Source organism: Mustela putorius, unplaced genomic scaffold, assembly GCF_011764305.1.
Source record: "Mustela putorius furo isolate JIRA1106 unplaced genomic scaffold, ASM1176430v1.1 tig00000430_pilon_pilon_pilon, whole genome shotgun sequence".
Classification (NCBI taxonomy): domain Eukaryota; kingdom Metazoa; phylum Chordata; class Mammalia; order Carnivora; family Mustelidae; genus Mustela; species Mustela putorius.
In genome coordinates, this window is record NW_025421377.1 from 4,855,593 (window position 1) to 4,879,693 (window position 24,101).

A 24,101-nucleotide genomic window follows, 5' to 3' on the forward strand; every position below is an offset into this window, starting at 1 on the left:
GATGCCACCACGTGGATTGGGGGATGGTTAGTTCCTTTTCCCAAACTCAGTCCACTCCCATCGTAATCTACCCTAAATATACACTCTGAGAAGAAAAAGGGTGCTTTCGGGGCAAACCCTGGTTTGACAACAACTGCCTGGCTCTCTCCAGACTGCCGCATTGAAATGTCTCCTTGTATAGACATACACGAACTCCCCCCCCCCCCACCCCGCGTAGAGCTCAGAGGTCACTCAGATACAGGAAACGCATGACAGAGAGTCAGAGATAAGACAGCAAGTTTAGTCTCTTTCCTGGGTGGATGTCATGATATTTTTGGACAAGAAAGAGACTGTGGGAGATCATATTTGTAAAGGAAAATGATGAATTTTAGGTGCCGGGATGATCTATGTGGATTTGCGCTACTGGGGTTGAGAATGGGAGTCTGGAACTTGGGGAGGGAGGCGGGGCCTCATGGGGCACATGTGGGCGTGGTCTGTGTGGGGCCGGTTGTGAAGCAGCGGGCCTGGCCGGGGGGGAGCGGAACGGAATGTGAAGAAGACGGATTAGATCTTTGAGGAATGCTCTTTGAGAGGGCACCCCGAGGTGGACAAGGAGTGTCGGGAAGGAAGTGGAGAAAATGCCAGAGCAGCAGGTGGATACACAGAGGAGAACACAGCTCCTGACAGCCCAGGCTGGAGGTCGCCAAGGAAGGGCGAATGAAGGACAGCGGCAGGATAGCTTCTCCTTTTTACAAAAAATGCCACTTCTTTTCTTGAAGACTGATTTTTAATTTACATTTCCATCTACAAAATGGTCTCTCTTTTGACATCACTTATGAAAAAATATGGAGTTCCTCTGAACCCTCCCTAAACGTCACTTTATAGTTTGGTGATCACCCTCCAGAAAGCTGTACGGTTCTCTGTGCAGAATGTGTTGAAGATTGTTCAGCAGACCCAGATGGAAAATCTGGGTCTGTCTAAGGGCTTCGATCTGAACGCAAGATGTTACTTGAGTTCCCTTTGGTTTTCAAGTTCCGCATCGTAGTAGAGCAGGCCCTCGTGCAGCCGGCCAGCTCCCCGCAGGTGGCCCCGGGTCTGCCTTTGAACGTGGACGTGAACATGGTCTGTTTCTGACTGCAGCAGGTTCGCTTCTGAGTATTTACTCCCCTGTCTATCAGCGATGGGCTCCCGTGTTCCTGGTGAGCTGGGTTCATCTGGGGGCTCTTGAAATGACGGGGTCTGACTCCTGGAACCGTTTTCAGCACAATCCCCCTCTCCTCTTTCACCCTGGAGAGTCGGCTCATCGCTACTGGATTGTAACACCTGTGTTCGGCTTCTAACCTTTCTGGAATCCGAGTCCTCCAGAGGGCATACGAACCCCTGGCTCGCATCGGTGTCCATCGGGTGGGAGTTCCTGTGGCCCCCTTCAGAATGTTGTTGTGCGGGTTGCGAGGTTTCACCTGCAGTGATCTTGAGAGGAATATCATGTTGAACTGTGTTTACTTCCTGAAGGCAGGCTTCGTGTTTATAAACGTCTGAGTCTCTTTCATGACTGTTGCTCTCGTCAGGGTCTGAGGGACCTTCAGCCGGCCATGGCGGTGTTTGTGGTATGACATCTGCATTGAAAAACTCTAAGTCTCTCAGTGAGTGATGCCATGTTACCGTCTCCGATAGGAGAGCTGCGGCATAATCACTGAGCACTGTGCCTGGGAGCTCATCACTGGAGGGGCTGTTACCGCCCAGCAATGCAGGCAAGGTCCATGGACCCTCACACGTATCCGTGTCAGAGGCACCTTCCAGATGAGTCTCACACAAACCAGAGTCTGGACCAGAAATGAGAGGTTTTGCAAAACAATCCTCCTGATTCTCACACTCCTCCAGAATCCTCTGGCAGGGGATATGGTCGTCAGGATCCTCCAGTGATGTAACATAGTCCTTCCTCACCCCTGAGTCCCCATCCTCCGGGGGCTCGCTGGCTCCATGGCTCTCCCTGCCGCGAGTCTCTTCTTCGGTCTCATTTCTTGCACCCTCCGAACTTGTCGAACTTAGAGTAAATAAAGACCCTTCATCGGAATCAGAATCGTAGTTGCAGTCCATTGTATACTGAGGGCTCGAAGGAGCCCATTTCTGTACCGGTTCCACGTTAGCAGGAGTGACCTGCGGGTCATGGCCCCAGCCTGGAGGAAAGATGGGTGGCGCAGGGCTCTGCTCTCCCCAGTCCCTGAGTGGGACTGCGCTGTGGGAGGCAGGAGGCCCTTCCTCAGCGCTGGTCTCCTGGAGCCTTTGCTGCTGTGTGTCCAGCAAATTCAGGTAACCGCCCCCTTGCATTTCCTTGGAAAACTCCAAAGGGAACCGCTCATTCTCTCCAGCCCTCTGTGCGTTCACAGGCATTTGCATTTTGGAGAGAGAAGCTGCCATTTCTCCTGGAGGCGTGCGGGGAGAACCTTCCTGGGCCCCAGTCGCATAATTTACTTCCCCGAGAACATATTCCTTGCGGATGTGATCCTGTCCTGCTGGAATTCGTTGGTTATGACCAGCATTCGGACGTCCTGGGGGAGCGGAACGGGCTGCATGGTCACTCAGACGTATGTCATCCTTCTCCCCTCCTGGCCCTCTGCTGTCACTGCCCAGCCCCCCGCTCCGCCGGTGGCCCTGCTCCCGTCTGCTCTCTCCTGTGGCTCCGTCGGGGATGACAGCAGCGCGGGGGCCGGCGGGCTCTTGGAGGGGCCGATCTGTCCTCCGGTGCTGGGCCTTCCCTGAAGCTTCCATGTCGCTGCAGAAGCCCTCATTCCAGTATGCGTTATCCGCGTTATCCGCGTTATCCGCGCGGTCAGAGCTGGGCCCCTTGCGTCTGCATCTCTGGTGCCACAGTCTGTCAATGAAAGGCCTGGCGAAAGCCCCCAGGCAGAAGGCCACGAAGAACGTGATAAACACAGCCAGGCAGACGGCCAGGGCGAGGTCCTGGGAAGGGGCTCCCTTTCTGCCAGCTGCGGGCACATCCCTGGGGCTCCTAGCCCACCTGGACCGCCGGTGGGGCCTCCCGCTGGCCGGGGCGCCCACCGCTGCTGGGGTGTCGGAGTGCTCAAACCCACCTGCGGGGGGCCTCTCGGCTCTGCCGGGCGGGAGGCTTTTCACAGGCTTCGTGGGATGGTGAGGAAGGTGGGTCTCCCTGGAACTTCTGCTTTGGGGGGTCCACCAGTATGCCTCCTCATCCCCTGCAAGCGGGGTGGGGGGGAAACACAGTGAGCGGACATGGAGGAAAGGCTCTGTGGGTCCCCCTCAGCCCTCACCTGGCTATGTCTCAAGGGCACACTGCATGACAGCAAGCAGCTTTACTGACCGATGATGGGCTCAGGTCATGATCTCGTGGGTGGGGAAATCCAGCCCTGAGTGGGGCTCCGTGCTCAGCAGGGAGTCTGCTTGAAGAGTCTCCCCCTGCCCCTCTGCCCCTCTGCCCCCTCATGCTCTTTCTCTCAAATACATAAATAAATCTTGGAAAAAAAAAAAAAAAAGACTTCTCTGTGATCTTGATTTCTTCGGAACCTGGTAAGCATGGCCATTTTTCGACCTAAGTGGCAGTCGTGAGTCATGAATGGAATAGAGTCTAAGACTCATTACAAAAAACCTTACCCTACTCCCCCAGCCCCATATCCAGTTAGGAGTTGGGAGATTTAGTCCAGATGGTTAATGGCAAACAAAAGTCTTCCAGAATGTTCAACTCTAGTAACCTAGTCTAGCAATTTGGGAGAATGTCAGGGAATAAATCAAAGAAAAGTATAGTTTTGAAATATGTGTGTTTTGTGTGTATACACACACACACAGACACACACATATAAAGTAGGATTATACTTTCATAGGGTTAGCATGCATTTTATTTTATTTTGATTCCAGTATAGTTAACATATAGTGTTTTCAGAGGCAAACCCTTTAAATAATCATGTCTCGCATTTTAAAAGTTCCTTTTTTGATCAGTTATTTGTTAAGGATTGGGATTGGGATGCTTGGTTTCAGCTCAGGTCATGATCTCGGGGTCCTGGGAACAGCTCAGGTTGTGATTTTGGGGTCCAGCAGCCTCAGGCTCCTTGCTCAGCAGGGAGTCTGCTTCTCCCCCTCTCTCTGCCCCTCCCCCTGCTCCTGTGTGTGCTCTTGCTTACACACTCTCTCAAATAAATAAATGAAATCTTAAAAGAAAAAAAAAGACTTGGGATAAAAAAATGTGACATTTTGGGGCTCTGTCTCCCTGTGAAATTACTGTTTTTGACCAAATCCAATGATTTCCGAGCCACTGGAACTACGTTTCTTTGACCACGTGAGGACAATCATTCATGAACCGAGGGAGACAGGTACCAGTGACTCTTCTGTGACACAGCCAGTGGCTGACTAAATGCCCAAATCAACACTCTGGCTTTCAAGGGGACTGTCGTGGTTTCCAAGGAGACTGACTATTTCACGGGCTTTTCTCAGTTCAGCTGACACCATCTCCGGGAGAAGAGGCGCCACCGACTTACCCACAGACTCGCTGCAGATGCCATTCCACGTTTTCCTCCAGGAGTCAGAAATGACATTTTGGAAGGCGGCCATGCTGTAGTCACACTGCCACGGGTTGTCGGCCAAGTCCACCTCCAGATGGGGAAGTGCCAGAGCAATGACCATCATGGGTAGGATGGCGGTCAGAACATTGTTGCTGAGGTCTACAACCTGTTTGAAAAGAAACAAATTTAGGGCAGTCTGTGAATGAAGACATGCAGAGACAAAATCAACAATAGTTACAGATATTGCTTACATTGCTATGGAGGCAATACGAATTTAGGCCTGATTTGACAGTTAGGGAACACTGAGTTTCAATTTCTGCTCTGCCCCTAACAACTCTGTGAGCCTCAGAAAACTGTTCACTTTTTAGGAGCCTCCCTTCTAGGGTGGTTGTAATGGTTAGATGCATGTGAAAGCTTTCAGTATGGTGCCTATATCAGATACCCAGTCATTTCCTCTTCCTTCTCTCCTATGAGTGGTAATTTGTACTTTTAGATAAAATCGAGACTCCCTGTGATTTTCAAGGTCTAGAATTAGATACCAGGTCTAGAATTTCTGGAAGCATTGTGATCTCGAAAGTGACCAAGGATCCTGGGCCATGAGAACATAGAACACAGAAGAACTGTGGTTGAGAAGTAGCAAAGTGAGATCTTTTGGATCAACAATTATCTCCAGGGTAGTAGTACATTTCCCTGCATCTATGGCCACTGGTGTATACCAGATGACTAATTTTTCTAGTCTAATCAGAAATGAGGGAGAACTTGGGGAACAAAAAGTCTTCAGTGGCTCTGGAAACAGAGAGCAGGGACCTGCAGAAGTTGGCGATGGCCATAACATGATACAGCGGGGAAGGTAGCTGGTATAGCTCTTGCTACTGTTTGCAGAGTGCTGCTGTGCAACAGGCATTCTACTGGGTGCTTTGACCTTCCCCTCCCCTTTTTCACAGAGGAGGAAACTGGGCTGGGTCACACAGTGCACACCACAAAGCCCCTAGTACTGGGGCCTGGTGCACAGCGGGTGCTCAGTAAGTAAAGGAGAAAGGAATGAATGAATGGAGTGTCAGAGCTGAGATCTAATCCAGCACCAGGGCTGCATGCCTTTCCCTCTGGAACATGCTGCCTTGGAGAGCCTGGGCTCCCACTGCCTGGGAGGGAAGGGCTGGGGGGAGGAGGCCGGGAGCAGCAGGCAGCAGGGGGCGGGGAGCATGGGGCTTAGGGAGGGCCAGGTGGTAGGTAGAAGAACAAAAAATCATAAAAGAGAAAATGGAAACCCTGCTGGAAGGGAAAAAAAAAAGTAGGCCATGAATGAAAGCCAGAGAGGCTGAATGTCACCCAAGTCAATTGTTTTATAAACACCAGGGAAAAAACAGCATTGGCATCTTGGGTTCCATAAATTCCTAAATAGAGCTGATTCAAACAAACAGCACCATGACCAAGACCACCACGTGTAGAATCAGAATTCTCCCGGAACCGAGACAGTGAGGGTAACCTTTTTAGTGCCGAGTAACCAAGCAGTCTTGACTCCCAAAGGAAGGTTCCCAAAGGAAGGAGACTTGGGGTTGGGGGAGAAAAAACTACTTCGTTTCGCCAGGCCTTGCCTGCGATCAAGAGCTTTCTTATGAACCACACCCCCCCCCCCCCCAACAACAACTGAAGGGAATACTCCGGTGTGTTTCAGGCAGTGATTTTCCTTTTAGTGCATCTGCATTTTGTTCATCCCGGCGTCTTATATTACAAACCATGGAACCGAAAACAAAACTGAAGCAAGGAGAGAAAACTCATAAAATGATTCAGGAGGAATAAAGATGAAAGCAGAACAGTCTAATTTGCCTAAAGAAAAAGCCATCCACCATCACTGGAAAGGGGTGTGCATTATAGAAAGATTGGGAGGCATCGAATGTTGCTACACGAATCACAGTATCCAAGAAGAATGGGAAAGCTTAAGAAAAGGAATGCTAATTTGAAATGCCAGTGAAACCTATTTCATTCCAGCAAAACACGATGATGACTTTATGATTTGAAAAATCGATCTGGCTTCTGGAAAGATTCCTACGTGGGAAGACACAGAGTGTAGTGTAAGGACTAAATACATTCTCCTGAAAAAGAAAAAAAAAATCAACATCTCTTTTGATATTCTAGCTTTCTGGTACCAGATAGTTTCATCAGGTTCTGAAACCTGTTTTTAGAGCCATCAGCAAACATGTAGATAGGATAATGGAGAAGGAGACATGGTATGATCCTGGGCGAGAATTGCAGATGATTTAAAACCTTCTTGGGGCTAAATGCTTTATGCTAACAACATTTTTAGTTTGCCTGTAGCATCTCTTCCCTGTGAGCTGCCGAACACTTACAAAGCACGGTAAAAATGCGTAGGAAATAACAGACATAGGGCAACTGCACACACAAATACACTTACAGTCAGTATACAGTATGTGAAATGCGGTTCCTAGGCGATCCAACAACTCATTTGTGGGGCGTTGGGGAGCACTGCCAAGTGCTCTTTTCTCATCTGCTCTGATAATTACTGTGGCAGAGATGGTCCCCAATGGTCCTGCCTCCTGATATTCATGCCCTTGAGGAATCTCCTCCTGTGGAGAGGAGGTAGAGCCTACGACTTGGTTCTAAGCCAGCAAATATGGCAGAACAATGTGATGTCACTCCCATGATGACATTGTGTTAGCTTGTCATGTTTTTCTCGATGGAGAAGCCCACGTGGCCCAGGACTGAGGGCAGGCTGAGGCCGACAGCCAGGAAGGAACTGAGCCCTCAGTGCCACAGCCCACTGACACCTGCCTCTTGTCTACACCCATGTTGGCTTGGCAGAGGGTCCATCTCCAGCTGGACCTTTCGGGGAGTCTCCAACCCTGGCCAACACCTTGACTGTGGCCCCTTGAAATACCCTTAGCAAAGGACCCAGGGCCTTGCCTGGCTTCCTGACCCCCCAGATCAGAATGTTTTGTGAGACAGTATGTGTGTGGTTTTGGACGACCAACTTGGTAGTAATTTGTGACCTTCCTATTCATGAGCATCGTTAGTTTATCCATTCGTCTGTTCGGCAAGTGTTTTTAGATACACGTTATGAATTAGACATATGTTGAGCGCTAGAAAGCAAAACAGATGACGATGTCCGTCCTCAAAGAGATTATGAGGATGAGGCACTAACAACGAACGATACCTAAAACGAAATGATTTCAGCAGTGAGGAAGAAGCAAGAGAGCAAGGGAGTGTGTTGGGCAACGAGGCTGGAGAGGCAGGCAGGGGCCAGCCCTTGTTGGGAACGCTTAGAAGGATTTTTAGCAAGAAGTGGCACAGTTTTGTATGTTCAGAGAGTGGGGCGCTGTGGCCACTTTCGAATTTCTCTATGCAGTCTTCATTCAGAAAGACCTTGCTATATTCCAAGTACATTCAAGACATGTTATGTGCATCAAAACATTGAAATCTCACGAACTTCTATCAGAAAGGAATGACGTTACCTGAGAAAACTGAGGCACAGAGAGATATGGTGACTTGCCCAAGATTGCGTGGCGGCAATGTGGCAGAAGCTAGGTAGGTCTCAACCCGGGCAGCTGAGCCCAGAGCCCACCGACCTCACCGCTGCCTCACTCACCTCCTTTCAGTAGAGGAGGGACCTGGGGGGCCCCGGCTGACAGGTGGTAGCTGGAATTTTGTCTCCCATCTATACTTGCATAACACTTTTCATAAAACTGGGAAAAATCAGCTATGTCGATACTCTCCAGTATGATGGCCCTTTAGCCACACACGGCTTTCAAGCACTGAAATGTGACTCATCCCACTGGGCTGTGGGTACGGATAATATACGCCAGGCTCTGAAGTCTTAGCATGAACAACAATGTAAAATATCTCGTTAATGATCTGTATATTGGTTACATGGGTTAAAGATAATATTTGAGGATACTGGGTTAAAAAATATATTACTAAACGAAATTCACCTGCTTATTTTTACTTCCTGAATCTAGTTACTAGAGCATCTAAAATTGCCTACGGGGCTCACAGTTTGTTTCTACGAAATGATGCGGGGCTGTGTAAAAAGTGAGGGTCTGTGATGGAGGGTATGGGGGACTGAATCTTTCCCTAAGACCTCAGGAGGTGTCCCACTGGAAGCCCTTTGGCCTTTCTAAAGGAGCATCGAAGGGAGACTGTAATCCGCCCCCCACCCATCACCAAGAGTGGGGAGGGTTGGAGCAGAGAGCTTGAGGCAGGGGCTGCAGTGGCCAAGCCCCATCAGGGCTTTGGTTGGGGGGTTGGGGGTGCCTTTCCGTTCACAGCTGTCAGCACATTATGAGATTACTGCAAGGTGCCTGAGAGACAGGCACGTAGTAAGTATTCTACAAGTATAGGCTGTTATTATGATTATTTTTATTATGTATGCCCCGTGTGGGTTTGGAAGCAACTGGCCTTCAGGGCCCCACAATGTTCCATCCAAGGCTGCTCAGCATCGCCCAGAGGTGGCTCAGAGGAGCGGCCTCAAGTGCTCCAGACTGTGCAGGCCCCGGGGACCTGTGACCCCACCCTGCAGCTCAGGGTGGAAGCCTCAGGGATCACCGAGATTGAATTTCCTGCCAACGGCTAAGTGGAAATGGGAAGTTGGGTTTAATTTGATTTAGAAAAATAATGTGCCAATTCTTGCGGCTGAGTATTATGTTCGAGTGAAATTCATGTCTATGACTGAGGCATTTGATTTTGAGGCAAGGGAAAGACTTCAGCAATTTCGGCTGAGCCTTAAAATAGGCTTCTAGTTTTTGACTAATAGCCTGCACTCCTGGGTGCGGAGAAACTCTCTGGCAGAAATATTCTAATGTAATTGTCCAGCTGCCTGCGTATTGGAAATCCTCTAAAAGTCACTTTATAACCTGTAACTTCTTGAGGTCCTTGAAGGCTTCTGGATGAATCCTGAATATCTTGTTGCTTTTTAAGTAAAGGTTCTCCAGCCGCGGGCAGTTCCGGAGGTCCGAGGGACCGATCTGCGTTATCTCATTGAACGACAGGTCCAGACTCTGTAATGATTTCAGGTTCCGAAGTCCTGTTAAGAGAAAAAAGCACATTAAAATATCCAGGGGGTGATGTTCACTGCACCATTGTTGATCGCGGTGAAACCATGGGGACACCCTGCGGGGCTGTCCGTGGAGGGCCGGCTCAGCGGTGCAGCAGACCAGGATTCACCGTGGGTTGCAGGACAGCCCAGAGTATGATTCCAGCGTTCCTGGAGGGAAAAGAGGCGCACGCAGACAGATACACATGTTCTGAGCAAGCAGAGGAAAAAGGCCGGGAGGGAGATGAACTGATTGGTCAGTGGTAGTAACACTCCACAGTTCTTGTTGGTCCTGTAACACATCTAGGCATTCGCTTATTTTTCACAGGTAATATGTGTAGCGAGGTTTTGTTTTCTGGCAAAATTGTTTACTTGGGTTTTAGTCTCTGTTTTTGTATCCAGAGATTAACCAGGAGGCCCATTTGGCACAGAGCACAAAGGCTGGGAAGTAGGTGCCAGTCAGAGCCGAATTCCAAACCCGATTTCCCACAAGAGTCTCATAAGGATGCCCTGCATTTTCCCAACTCCCTTCTGCTCTGTTCTCGCAGTTTGTGTCTTTTTTTTTTTTTAAGATATTATTTATTTATTTGAGAGAGAGCAAGCAAGAGAGAAAGAACATGAGCAGGAGAGGGTCAGAGGCAGAGGGAGAAGCAGAATCCCCGCTGAGCAGGGAGCCCGATGTGGGTGGGGCTCCATCCCAGGATCCTGGAAATCATGACCTGAGCCGCAGGCAGACGCTCGACCGACTGAGCCACCCTGGTGCCCCTCATAGGTCGTCTGTTTCTCCAACCAGCTGCTACTTAGCAGAACAGGTTGGTTCAATTCCAGAAGGGAGTATTGCTTGTCTACAGTCTGCAAGGTACTCGTTACCAAATTGATTATGCAGAGATGATGACTTAATGTAAATAGTCGGACATTGATGTTATCATATGTTCACAACAGCTGAACTGATTAAGAGATCATTACAACAACTCAATCAAAACATTAGGAGCCAGGCACTTAGTGCTGAGGACAAACAGAGCACAGCATCCTCGTGTTGGAGTGAGTGCTAAGACATACACATGAGAAAAAGTTCCTGGTTATCTGAGCCCTTACGCTCCAGCATGCTACTCTTACAGTTCCTGTAAGGTCTCGTTGCTTAATTTGAATGGAACACGGACCCTAGGAGTTCAGTGGAGGGAAGAAATCATTCTACTTTATTTTTTTTTTAAGATTTTACTTATTTATTTGACAGATATCACAAGTAGGCAGAGAGGCAGGTGGTGGTAGGGGGAGTAGTCCCCCCACTGAGCAGAGAGTCCGACGTGGGGCTCGATCCCAGGACCCTGAGATCATGACCTGAGCTGAAGGCAGAGGCTTTAACCCACTGAGCCACCCAGGTACCCTGGAAGAAATCATTTAAAAACTCTTGTTTAGGGGCACCTGGGTGGCTCAGTGGGTTAAGTCTCTGCCTTCAGCTCAGGTCATGGTCTCAGGGTCCTGGGATTGAGCCGCACCTCGGGCTCTCTGCTCAGCGGGGAGCCTGCTTCCTCCTCTCTCTCTGCCTACCTCTCTGTCTACCTGTGATCTCTCTGTCAAATAAATAAATAAAATAAAATAAACAATGTGGTTTAAAACAAAACAAAACAAAACTCCTGTTTAATTGTATACTCTCTTTATGCTCTAAGCACTTCCCAGACATCTCCTTTAAATCATCACAAAGCCCTGGACATTGTTAGCATCTCGTCAACAACAAAATCTAGGTGCAGTGAAGTTAAGAGCTTAACCCATATCTTAGTAGGTGGAGCTGTGGTGCCGGGATTGAAGCTCAGGTCTTTTAGTTGTTACCGTTTAACCATGAACATTTCACACACACACACACACACACACACACACGCAAAAATAGTAAACATGTACTGTAGGACTTATAATATATATGTAGGGGTCAATATATATGTAGCATTGTGTATGACAATCCGAGCACAAACACCAGGAGAAAAGAGGTGGAAGAATATAGTTGTAAGTTCCTTGTGTTACAGGCCAACAGTATAACACGACATAAAACAGGCTGTGATGTCAGGGTGTGTATTGCAAATCCCAAAGCAACCACAAAATAACACCACAACAGCAAAAAAGTATGGCTAGTCAGCCTGCAAAGGAGATAGAGAGGATTAATTTTAAGATTAATTAAAGAGGATTGATTAAATACAGAGGATTAATTTTAAAGATACACAATTAATGCAGAAAAAATCAGAAAAAGATAAAAGGGGGAACAAAGAACAGAAGGAACAAATAGAAAAAATACCAAGATGATAGATAGAAATAACAGTCTAAAAATACCAAATAAAAGGCAAAGATTCCCAGTTTGGATAAAAATTCAAGAGTCAACTATTCAATTCCTACAAGAAAACTGCTTTAAATATAGGAATATGAGCAGGATACCTGTAAAAGGATAGAAAAAATAGTCTTTTCTATAAATGGTGTTGGAATAATCGCCCGTCTTTAAAAACTTCTATATGTTATTCATACCACATACAAAAAATTAAAACTATTTTAAAACTGTCATAAACCTAATGTAAAAACCTAGGTTTTAGGGCACCTGAGTGGCTCAGTCATTAAGCATCTGCCTTTGGCTCAGGTCATGGTCCCAAGGTCCTGGGATCGAGCCCTGCATTGGGCTCCCTGCTTTGGTGGGGAGCCTGCTTTGCCCTCTTTCACTCCCCCTGCTTGTGTTCCCATTCTCTGTCTCTCTCTCTCTGTCAAATAAATAAATAAAATATTTTTTAAAAATCCTAAATTTTAACCTAAATATAAATAGATCATAAACCTAAAATATAAAATGTAAAAAAGTAAAGTTACAAAACTTCTAGAAGAAAACATAGAAAAATCTTCGTGACTTTGGATTCAGCAAAGATTTCTTAGATATGACACCAAAACACAATTTATAAACTAACAAAGTGATGAAATGTATTTCACAAAAATTTAAAATTCTGCTCTGTGAAAGACATTATTAAAATAAAAAAAATACTCAAGCCTCAGACTGGGAGAGAAAATATTTACAAATCACATATCTGTGAAAAGTCTTGTATGCAGAAGAGAAAAAAATAGACACTGGCCAAAGATTTATATACATCATTAGAGACATAACGGATGGCAAATAAGCGCACAGAAAGATATTCAATATCAATAGTCACTAGGGAAATCCAAATTAAAACCACAACGATATATGGCTAAAATTAAAAAGATGGCCCATACCTGGTATGGGTAAGGATGTAGGACGACTGAAATCCTTACACAGTGCTGGTGGGGATTTAAAATGATACAACCACTGCATACAACACTGGCAATTTCTTCAAAAGTTAAACATCTACTTGACATACAACTCAGGCCTTGTCTGCCTAGGTAATTTACCCAAGAGAAATGAAAGCATGTATCACCACAAAGACTTTGTTTCATTATTCTTTTGACGTTGATAGGAACAGTAGCAATAATCCCTCTCTCATCTCTGATACTGGCAGTTTGTGTCTTCTTAAGTTTTTTTTCTTGGTTAGTTTGGCTTGGTTGGTTTAGAGAATTATCAATTTTATTTTATTTTTTCAAAGAAACACATTTTGGCTTCGTTGATTTTATCCATTGTTTCTCCTGTTTTAAATTTCATCGATTACTTCTGCAATTTCTATTATTTCTTTTCTTCTGCTTGCTTTAGGCACACATGGCTCTTACTTAATTTCTCAAGGTGGAAACTTATGTTTTTGATTTTAGACTTATCTTCCAGTGGATGCTTTTAATGCTATACATTTCCCTTGAACTGCTGCTTTTGCCATATCTCACAAATTTTGATAGACTGAATTTTCATTTTCACTTAGCTTAAAATATTTTCAAATCCCTCTTGAGACTTCTCCTGTGACACATGTGTTATCTAGAAATGTGTTGTTTAAGTTCCAGGGATTTGGAACTTCTGCTGCTGATTTCCAGTTTAATTCCATTGTAATCTGTGAACATACTTTGCATGCTTTCTGTTTTTTATTCAAGTTTGTTAAGTTGTGCTTTATGGGCCCAGAATGTGGTCTGTCTTGGTAAATGTTTCATGTACAGTGGAAAAAAATGTATATTCTACTATTGTTGGAGGGAGTATCCCATACATGCCAGTTGAATCAAGTTGACTGATAGTGATATTCAAGTCAACTACATCCTTACTGATTACCTGCCGGCTTCATCTATCAACTGGCAGGGGAGTGCTGCAAGTTTCCAACTATAGTGGATTTTTAAAATTTTCTTTTTCAGTTGTCAGTATTTCCTCACATATTTTGACACTCTGTTGTTAGGCACATTCACATTTAAAATTATTCCATCTTCTTCAAGAATTGGACCCTTTATCCCCTTTATATAGTGCTTTATTTATCCCTGATAGTTTTCTTGTTCTAAAGTCTCCTTTGTCTGAAATTAATATAGTCACTCCACTTTTCTTTTGGCTAGTGGTTATCTAATGGTTTATCATTTTTTTAATGATTTTATTTGACAGAGAGGGAAATAGAGAGAGAGAGAGTGAAAGCAAGAAAGCACAAGCAGGGGGAGCAGCAGAGGCAGAGGGAGAAGCAGGATCCTTGCTGAGCAGGGAGCCCGATTCAGGGCTTGATCCCAGGACCCTGGGATCATGACCTGAGCCAGAGGCAGACCCTTAACCAGTGGAGCCACCCAGGAACATTTAATGGTTTATATTTCTCCATCCCTTTAGCTATCAGGTTTATTTATAATAACCAAAAAGACAGCCAATGTGCCCACAAACAGGTAAATGTATATCCATGCAATGAATTCTGGCAATGAAAAGGAATGAACTTTTAATACATACAATGCCATGGATGAATCTCAAAGTAATTATGCTGAATGCAAGGAGCTATACCAAAAAAAAAACCCATATAATATAATTGCATGAATATAAACTTATGGAAAATACAAACTAATATATAGTATCGGGAAGGAGGTCATTGGTTACTGAAGGGAGAGGATGGGTGGGAAGGATAAATCATAAAGGGCATGAGGAGCTTTGGGGATGCAGCCAGTTCATTATCCAACAGTGGTGATGGTCTCATGGGTCAGTGTGGTTCAGTGAGTCAAAGGACAGATCAAAGAGTGCAAAGCAGACACACGAGCGGGGGCCTCTGATAATGTTCAGACTTCCAGAAGTCTAACCAACAACAAGATAGTTGATGGGTATTCTGAACTTCACATGAACTCTGAACTTTTGCAGAAAGAGAATGGAAATCACCCATTGTACCTCAGATCACAGAAATGACCATCACAGCAAAGACTGGGATGGGGAACAGAGAATTAGAGACTCAGGATGATCAAAAGGCACTAGAGGGGAGCTGACATTGTTCGAGCACCTGTTATGTACCAGATGCTGTGAGAAATGTTTCACATGTATCATCACTCTACGTGTTAAAGTTTTTACAAGCACTGTCGCTAACCCTCATAACCTCCCCGTATACGCCATCATCCTCAGTTAAAAATAAGAACCAGGCAGCTTTGTATAGGTTAAGTGTCTTGTTTAAGGTCAGTTAACAGGTAAATAGAGTAATATAAGAGGTATAAGGGTAAATAAGAAGAATGGGACCAGAACATTCTAAGCATGGGTTGGTGGGGGTGGGGGTGGGGGTGGGAATAGGGACTTTGAAGGCAGAGAGTTACGAGGATACCCCCTTATTTGACTCCCTTCATAATATCAAGCTAAGATCCCCAAGAGGAAGGTAAACTCTGCAGATAAGAATTCAGACTGTTGGGACGCCAGGGTGGCTCAGTTGGTTGAGCAGCTGCCTTCAGCTCAGGTCATGATCCCAGCATCCTGGGATTGAGTCCCACATCGGGCTCCTTGCTAGCAGGGAGCCTGCTTCTCCCTCTGCCTACCACTCTGTCTGCCTGTGCTTGCTCTCTCTCTCTCTGATAAATAAATAAAATCTTTAAAAAAAAAAAAAGAATTAAGACGGTTAAGTTCAGTTATAGCTCCTACCTGAAAAATTTCCATCTATTTCCAATTTCAGAGAATTAAGGTTTAATTCTATTAAGAGAACTGGTGGAGTCCTATAAATGACATTGTTCGCTTAGGGTCTCCCAGAGTAGGGTTGGGAAATTTGAGCAAATTTTCCACAGTACTTGGGTGCGTTTCTCAATGGGGAAATGTGTTCTTTTAAAAATTTTGCATGGCGAATCAATGTTGAGAGGGTACTCAGGTGAACAAAAGAAGTGGGGAGAGGCAGTGACAGCTGGGGCGTGGCCATCGGAAGGTAGATTCCATGTTTCCAGAGAGGGGAGTTGAACATCGGGAGGAAAATATGGAGGCACTTTTGTGGAGAAGGAATTATTTATTGAACTGTTTTCCGATGATCACACAAGCCAGAGGAGGCAGGAATCTGATTAGTTTTTGCATTGAAGCAGCCAGAGGCATTTTTATTATTTCTAAGAAATTGTCTCAGTGTCTCTTAGAAGAAAGGCCATAGAGGGTACACCCAGACACTAAATTGCCTTAGGAATGTTCCTTTGGACTATGAACTTCTTTTTTTTTTTTTTTTTAAGATTTTATTTATTTATTTGACAAACAGATCACAAGTAGGCAGAGAGGCAGGCAGAGAGAGAGGAAGGGAAGCAGGCTCCCTGCTGAGCAGAGAGCCTGACTCGGAGCTTGATCCCAGGACCCTGGGATCATGACCTGGGCTGAAGGCAGAGGCTTAACCCACTGAGGCATCCAGGCGCCCCTGGACTATGAACTTCTTAAATGCTCTCCTAAGAGTGATAATCTGATAACATAGAACAATGATATTCAGGGAGTTATGGCTTTAAGTTCAAAGAGTATTGAGAATTGAAAGAGTCTGAAATGGTCGTAGACAAGATATTTTATTCATTAGGTCAGCCCTCAAGGTGGTCAGTTTTATATAGGTGAGCCAAACACCAGGCCCTCTTAGCTTACTGACATACATTCATGTGGCTATTTTAGAACCTGACCCGGTTTTGAAAATACAGCTTATTGGTATTTCCATAATTCAACAGCAATCGGGAAGAAATATGAAACAGATTATAACATACTTTTGTTTTTACCATACACTAGTTATGTTTTTTTTGTTTTTTGTTTTTTGTTTTTTTCCCTCCACCAGTTTCAAAAGACAGGTATTATTTTGTCTCATTTTAACACATTTATCTCTTGGTTTCCAGAACTTAATGTGTTAAGTTTTTGGTCTGTCAACCTAATTGGAATCCCAGGAAGATGTTGGTCCTTCTGCATTTCCAGGTACTCTATGGGCACTCCAAAATACTGCTTGTGGGATAGCTGAACTGGAGATTGATCCCATTGTTTGAAAACTGATTTTTCTGCTATTAACACTGTACTCCAAAGATCTGGGAGCAAGGTGGAATTGAATCAGAAAGTTAAATTGCATTGGCTGGCACTTCTCTTGGGTGTTTCCCCAACGGGAAGCTTGTTGGTGACATCACAGCTGACTCTGATGACAGGGGATCAGTTGAGTCTGGGTGAATCAGTGTGAGCTTCTGCTCCTGCAAAGGTGGGTCTTCCCGAGTGAAAGCGACTTTTCATGGATTCTGTAAGCTGTCACTGCTTGAAGACGTGAGACAGGATTTATAAAAACACACATGTGGGGTGGGGTTATGGACATTGGGAGGGTATGTGCTATGGTGAGTGTTATGGCGATTCACAGACCTGTACCCCCAGGGCTAATAATACATTATATGTTTATAAAAAAATTTTTAAAAAAGCACACATGTGTTACAAGGCCGGTTGTTTGATTGCTACTTTGTGAGAATCTCTGATTTATTATTATTTTCGATGAACGCAAGCACTTCTATAAACAGGCAGACACAAGTGAGTTTCAGCTCATGAATTATGTGGGCCAGGCCTTCCACACTGCAATAGCTATTGAACATTTTAGAAGATAACTTGAGATTCAGACAAAACCGAATTGATAATTTGTTTCTAAATAGACTGCTATTCTCAGTTTGTGCCAAGACAGAAAAAAATAACTAATATTTGCAAAGTACTTTACATGTATACAAAGTACTTTTCCCATATTTTAATAGCTACCATTTACTATGCCAAAGGCCATGTTCCAGTAGGTTCTTGAAATACATTTTCCTGGGGCGCCTGGGTGGTTCAGTGGGTTAAGCCTCTGCCTTCGGCTCAGGTCATGATCTCAGGGTCCTGGGATCGAGCCCCGCATTGGGGGGGGGGTCTCTGCTCAGCGGGGAGCCTGCTTCCCCCACCCCCTCTGTAGGCCTCTCTGCCTATTTGTGATCTGTCAAATAAATAAATAAATAAAATCTTAAAAAAAAAAAAGAAATACATTTTTCCTTGAATCCTCACTACAATTCTATGAGTAAATATTATATTATCAATATGTTACCTTTGTAACCAAAATTTTTTTAAAGTAAACTGTACCCCCAATGTGGGGCTCAAACTCAGAGCCCCAAGATAATTAGCAGCATGCTGTACCGACTGAGCCAGCCAGGGGCCCCCAGATGCTGCCTTTACCCAGGCTTAGAACAAAGGAATCAAAGAACAAAGGGAGGGTCGGAAATAGAAAGGTACTCCCGGCAGCATCGCCCTTTCTTTTACCGGGTTTCCCCCTCCAAAATGGGATTTCAAAGTCAGGGTGACTGAGCGACGGTCACAGAATCGTGGAATGGCAAAGGGATGTTACAGGCGGGCTCAGCTGAAGGATAGGGCGATTAGAGGAAAATAATCCAAGTCACAAAATGCTACGGATAAAAGAGCTCTGAATTATGTCCAGTTAGATTCAGAGCTTACATTGGCCTCCCACTATCAGCTGGTTTCATTCATCTCTCTACGGTTTCGTCTGCTAGAGTTCTAATGGAGTTTCAGATACATGACTGGCTCATCACCTTTTCTTCTCCTTTGTAAGTGTAACATTTTTTCTGATCTTTTGGGGAGGCAGAAATTCAACTTGGAAAAGAAAGATGGGGTTGTATATGCATTTTATAGGATAGGGGTGTTTGGTCCTTAAATGGTATTGTAGTCCCTCTGAACTCCAATTAGCTCTGGGGAATACATCTGCCTTAAGGAGAGAAGTTAAGTGATGGGAGATTATTTTGACATATTGCTCTTTTATCTCTATGTCTCTTTTTCCATTTCTCCCCATTCAACCAGAAAGGAGGCTCTGTGTTAACTACGCCAGGGGAGGCACAGGGCAAGGCAGAAAACAGAGGAGTCTACAAGTCTTTCTGGCTTTTGTTTCCAAAGGCCTAAACCTTTAGATGAAAGGAATTTCTAGATCTAGACAGAGTGTTTTGAAGAAACAAAAAAATGTGAAGAATTTTCTTCGAACTAAAAAACTGAAAAGAAATGTTCTCTGGCTGGCAGGGTTGGTAGGGGACACACGTAGACGGAGAGAGACACGCACACAGACATGCACGTGTGCGCGTGCCCACACACACACAGAGACATGCACATGCACATGCACACTTTGATGCCTTGTCAGGGTATAAGATTCTAGAGCTGTGGTACAAATTTGGGGAAAAGCAGAGGAAAGCTAATGGAAGACTGATACTAAGTACAAGCATCTCACACCCCATCCCTAACTGAGTCTACTAGAATGCGAGCTCAGAATCAGAAATTATGTTGGGGTATAGACATCAGAAGGTTATTTCTCTAGTACACTTGAACTTATGGATTGAAATTCATATCTACTAGTTAAAATTATGTTATATCATATGCATATGTGTAGCTACCATGATGATCATCACAGAGTTATAGCAAAAAAGTGGCAGTAGTCTAAATGTTGTTTGATTAACCCAGTTATAATGTATGTATATATCAAAGCTATTCAATAATATAAAATACTATTTATGAGATTGCTTAATTATAGAAAGATGTTCAAAATGGACTGTGACATGAAAATACAAATTATGAAATATTATGGAAAGTATGATCCAATTTTGAAAGAAAAATATGCACATAGACATGAGGAATAGACTTAAAGAATATATACAGTTGATCCTTGAACAACACAGGATGGAGGGGTGCTGATCCCCTGCACAGTAAAAAAATTACATATATCGGGCACCTGGGTGGCTCAGTGGGTTAAGCTGCTGCCTTCGGCTCAGGTCATGATCTCAGGGTCCTGGGATCGAGTCCCACATCGGGCTCTCTGCTCAGCAGGGAGCCTGCTTCCTCCTCTCTCTCTCTGCCTGCCTCTCTGCCTACTTGTAATCTCTCTCTGTCAAATAAATAAATAAAATCTTAAAAAAAAAAAAATTACATATATCTTTAGCTCCCCCTAACTACTAAAAGCCTGCTTTTGACTAGAAGCCTTGCCCATAACAAAGTCAATTAACAAATATGTTGTATGTTGTATGTATTATATACTGTAGATGTTATTAAGAAAATTGTAAGGAAGAGAAAATATATTTACAGTGTTCTGTAGTACTTATAAAAAGAAATCCATATATAAGTAGATCTGTACCAAGGTCAACTGTATAACATGAAGGACTTAAAAGTTTTCTCCTTTAAATTTTTTTTAAATTACTAATGTTCTACAAACAGCAGGGTTTTAAAAATAAGAATACGATAAAAATTATCAAATAAGGTGCAATTAGTTTATACTTCACACTGAAAATCCTGCACATTGCTTTTATGAAAAAGCTTAGGGAGGGAAGACTCTTCCCTTTCCCACATAATTCTGTTGATCTGATGACTGGGATAGTCATTCCTTCACCTGGCAGGCTATTGCCAAAATGATGCTTCAAACAAGACCAAAGGCTGGGGAAAAAGGAAAACAATAAAAATATGAAAGGAAAGAATGGAAAATAAGAAAAAAACGAAATACGCATAACTTGGGATGGAGAAAAAAAGACAATATCCTTACATTTTCTTTTTCTAGCAGAATGTCTCATATAAGGTAAGTACTTAGCAAATAGTGACCAAGACTAAAAATAAACAAGGAAAGGAAATTGTCTGGCACTCCTGGGTATTAAAAAAGGCAAAGGAAGTTGCAGATTATGAATCTGATATATTTTCTTAATAAAATATTGGTGATTAGTTAAGGAGGTCCAACATGTGGATTACTGAATGCCAGAAGCCATGAGAATTTATTAAACAACAGGATATGTGGAGTATCCTGTTAGAAACCAGGATAAAGAATTCTGATTTTGATTTGATAATGAGAAAGTTTACATAGTGATCATACAACTTTAGCATATTTCTCGTCTACACTTGGAGGACACCATTGTCCTCCAAGCTGATGCAAAACGTATTCTAAGAAAACAAAAATTATAAATATGGCAACATACTTAATTGGAATTGTGCTATACACTGAAAACATATAAACTAGTTATTTCTTAGTACTTCCTATATTTAATAACAAATATATGATAATCAATGTAGATAATCTGAAGTCATGATTATTTAGCACTTAAATACTTCCTAGTCTCTGTCAACAAAGCTCTATTACATTAATGTAAGTTATAATGATGAGAGATTCAATTGCATTGGCTATGAATTCCACATATTTTAACTTGAAATTCCGCTAAGAAACTCATTTATCTGTCCTGATGAAACTGCTTTACTTTTAGCAATTTCCTCAAAACTGACAACAAACATGGGATTCTTACAGGCATAGAACATCTCCTTGTTTCTCGGGGCTAGCCCATCTCTTAAAATCGTACTTACCCTTGGGAATGTCAGTGAGTTTGTTTCTTTGAAGAATTAACAACTTTAGAAACGGAAGCCCATGCCTGCCGCTGCTTCTGTGGCATTTCCCCCATGAGGACTTGGCACTGGGTAGATCCAGAGAGAGCGAGCGAATGGAACCGTTGCTGAGGTTTAGTATTTCCAAAGTGTGGAAGTGTGCAAGAGGGCTTAAGCTGATGTTCGAAATGTGATTGTTACTGAGGTCCAGATGTTTTATATTCCGGTCTTTTCTCACGCGAGACTGTATGAGATCCCTAAGGAAACTGGCACTTGCATCCAGTGTGGCCGCTGCCCGGGGCATGTCCGCACGGGTATCATGCTTTCCAGTAAAAGAACAGTTTGTCAGAAGATGTCCATTCCATTGACACTCCGAACTGAATAAAATACTGCCTTTTCTGGATGGGTTTGTCATTGTTCCAGTAAAATAAAGACCTGTTAGCATTGTTAGGACTTGGAAATGTAGGTTTTTCATAATGCCTAGAGAAAGGAAAATGAATGGCCTTATTCAAAATAATGTATGTGACAATTAATGTCGAAGAAGCAGAAAATTCAAATTTCAATTTAAGGTTTAGGAAAATTATTTTGCCTTGATTGTCAATTTAAGTGCATTTGATTTCTTAGAACTTGGGGCATTAAAATGTAGCTTAAAAATGGTAAAGCTATGGGGTGCCTGGGTAGTTCAATCGGTTAAGTGTCTGCCTTAGGCTCAGGTCCCAATCCCAGCTCGGAGTCTGCTGCTTCTTCTCCCTCCTCTTCTCCCTCCTCCCCACCCCAACCACACTCGATTTCTCTCTCTCTCTCTCAAAGGCTTTAACAAAATGGTAAAGCTATAGTATGCAATTACATTTATGTCACAATTTAAAGAAATAACTCCTCTGATTTTCTAGAAAATATTCACTTGGTCCTCACCTCTGTGTCTGTTATTCCAAGTATACTCACCGTGCAGTCTGCTTTGGAGGAAAACCTACCAAGATTAAAGACTTCTGTTTTTTTGCTGGTCATTAGTACTGAGCAAAGTCTATTATGCTTATCTACAACCTGTAATCAGCTATGTGGTTTATTATGTGAGTGACAAGCCATCCAGTTACACTAAACTATGAACTATATGAAGGGCAAGTTCAACTCACAAAGGAGACTCTTGATTTTTTAAAAAATTAAATTAAATTTACATTTTTTGTGACTTTAAATTTTGAAATTTAGACACAACATAAGCAAAATGGGTTATAAAAATGATGTTCTGCATCAGCACCATCAGGATTTAATGAGATACATAAATATCAAGTATCATTTTCATCAAAGTTTGAGAAGCAATTGAAAATTTTAAAGTAAGTATCTACAATGGCTAAATGTGTATACACAAAAATTTTCAAAGAAAATGGATAGTAAACTCCCCAAAAGGCTGTAAGTTCCCAGAAGGGCCATGTTTTCCAAATATATATATTTCACATATTTCCAAATATAGATGTGTGTGTGTGTATATATATATAGAGAGAGATCCATTCACAAGAGACTCTTTTTTTTTTTTTATGACTAGAAGAACTACATATATATATATATATAATTCCTCTCCCTTCTCCCCATGTTTTATATTTTCAATAGTCTCTAGTCTGTCCCAAGGCTATCCTGTTTGGATAAATAAGTGCACGGAGTGAATGAAATGAAACATGTAACTTTTAAACTTTGGTTTTATACAAGGTCAACTCTCCTACATTTTAAAGGGCACCTAAATCGAGGTACATGTGTCCACGAACCGTAACGGTACCCTACAGCATGGAGCAGTGATTTATTTTGATGGCGTACTTCTTACACAATACCAGACATTGAATTAACTTGTCCAGCCAGAAGGATATTTGTCTCTATATTCAAAGCCGCAATCATCATAAATACAAGTGTAGACCTTGTGAATGTAACAATATGAGCAATCCCAGAACACGGTCATTCACAGGCACCTTATTCTGCAGTACTGAAGAGAAACATATGAGTGACAAATACTTATTGGGAGCATGTTAAAAATTTTCACTGACCTGGTTCTTTTTAAGTTGAGGTTTATATGTTAACTAATAAATTTGAGTTCAAAAAGCTAGATAACTTTGTCTTAAAATGAAAGACACTGATTTGTAAAGAAAAATTATGCGTACTGTATACAGACTTTCATGTACTAGGTAAAGAACTCCTGAGAACTCTAGAAAAACTTTCTAAGGAAACTGGAAAACAATTAGGTAAAATGTCAGTCTTTAAATGGACACATTCAAGCCTAAGTATGAGGAAGCCGAGATACTGGAGGTGTGTGTGTCAGAGAGTGAGATAGGAAGGCTCTAGAAAAAACAGAAAGTACAACAGAAACCAAGAGGCCATTCTTCTATAAAAGGGAAGTTAAAACAATTAGAAGAAAGCAGAAGGTATGTTTGATAAGGTATAGGAAGAACACAACAACAGTAGCAGTTTCTAAGGCATACCTTCTGGTCCTTGGGTAGTTCTCAAATGGGTCTCTGTCTGGATACAGCCAGGTGGGTGGGGATTTAGACCTGAGCCTTTAAAGCTCCACCCATCTGCCCTTGGAGCCTCCCTGCCCCTGGAAACCTTCGCCCTTTCATCTTCCAGGTTCTGGCCTCTTGCCACAGTGACAGTGTGCATATTCTCCTGCGACACGGAGGGAAGAGACACTAGAGAGAGACAGTCTGCAATGCACAGAGGATAGGACTATCCAAATAGCAACCATACAGCTTCGAATGATGAGCTCTAGGATTCCAGATGGATTACGTAAACACCAATGTATTTAAGTAGACTCAAGCTATAGTTAAATCTATCATGTTTGTATGATTAAGCAGAAACCCACCAGAGTTTTAATCATTAA

General features: G+C 43.4%; 1 protein-coding gene across 1 annotated transcript; it reads right to left on the reverse strand.

Moving 5' to 3' along the window:
- Positions 1-747: 747 nt before the first annotated feature.
- Positions 748-24,087, reverse strand: LRRC66 (leucine rich repeat containing 66). Its single transcript, XM_004764951.2, has 5 exons — positions 23,704-24,087; positions 21,227-21,724; positions 9,380-9,549; positions 4,488-4,677; positions 748-3,194 (listed from the first exon to the last, which is right to left on the reverse strand). The coding sequence occupies exons 1-5, from the start codon at positions 23,879-23,881 to the stop codon at positions 985-987; spliced, it is 3,246 nt and encodes a 1,081-aa protein (XP_004765008.1). The 5' UTR covers positions 23,882-24,087; the 3' UTR covers positions 748-984.
- Between the last annotated feature and the right edge of the window lie 14 nt (positions 24,088-24,101).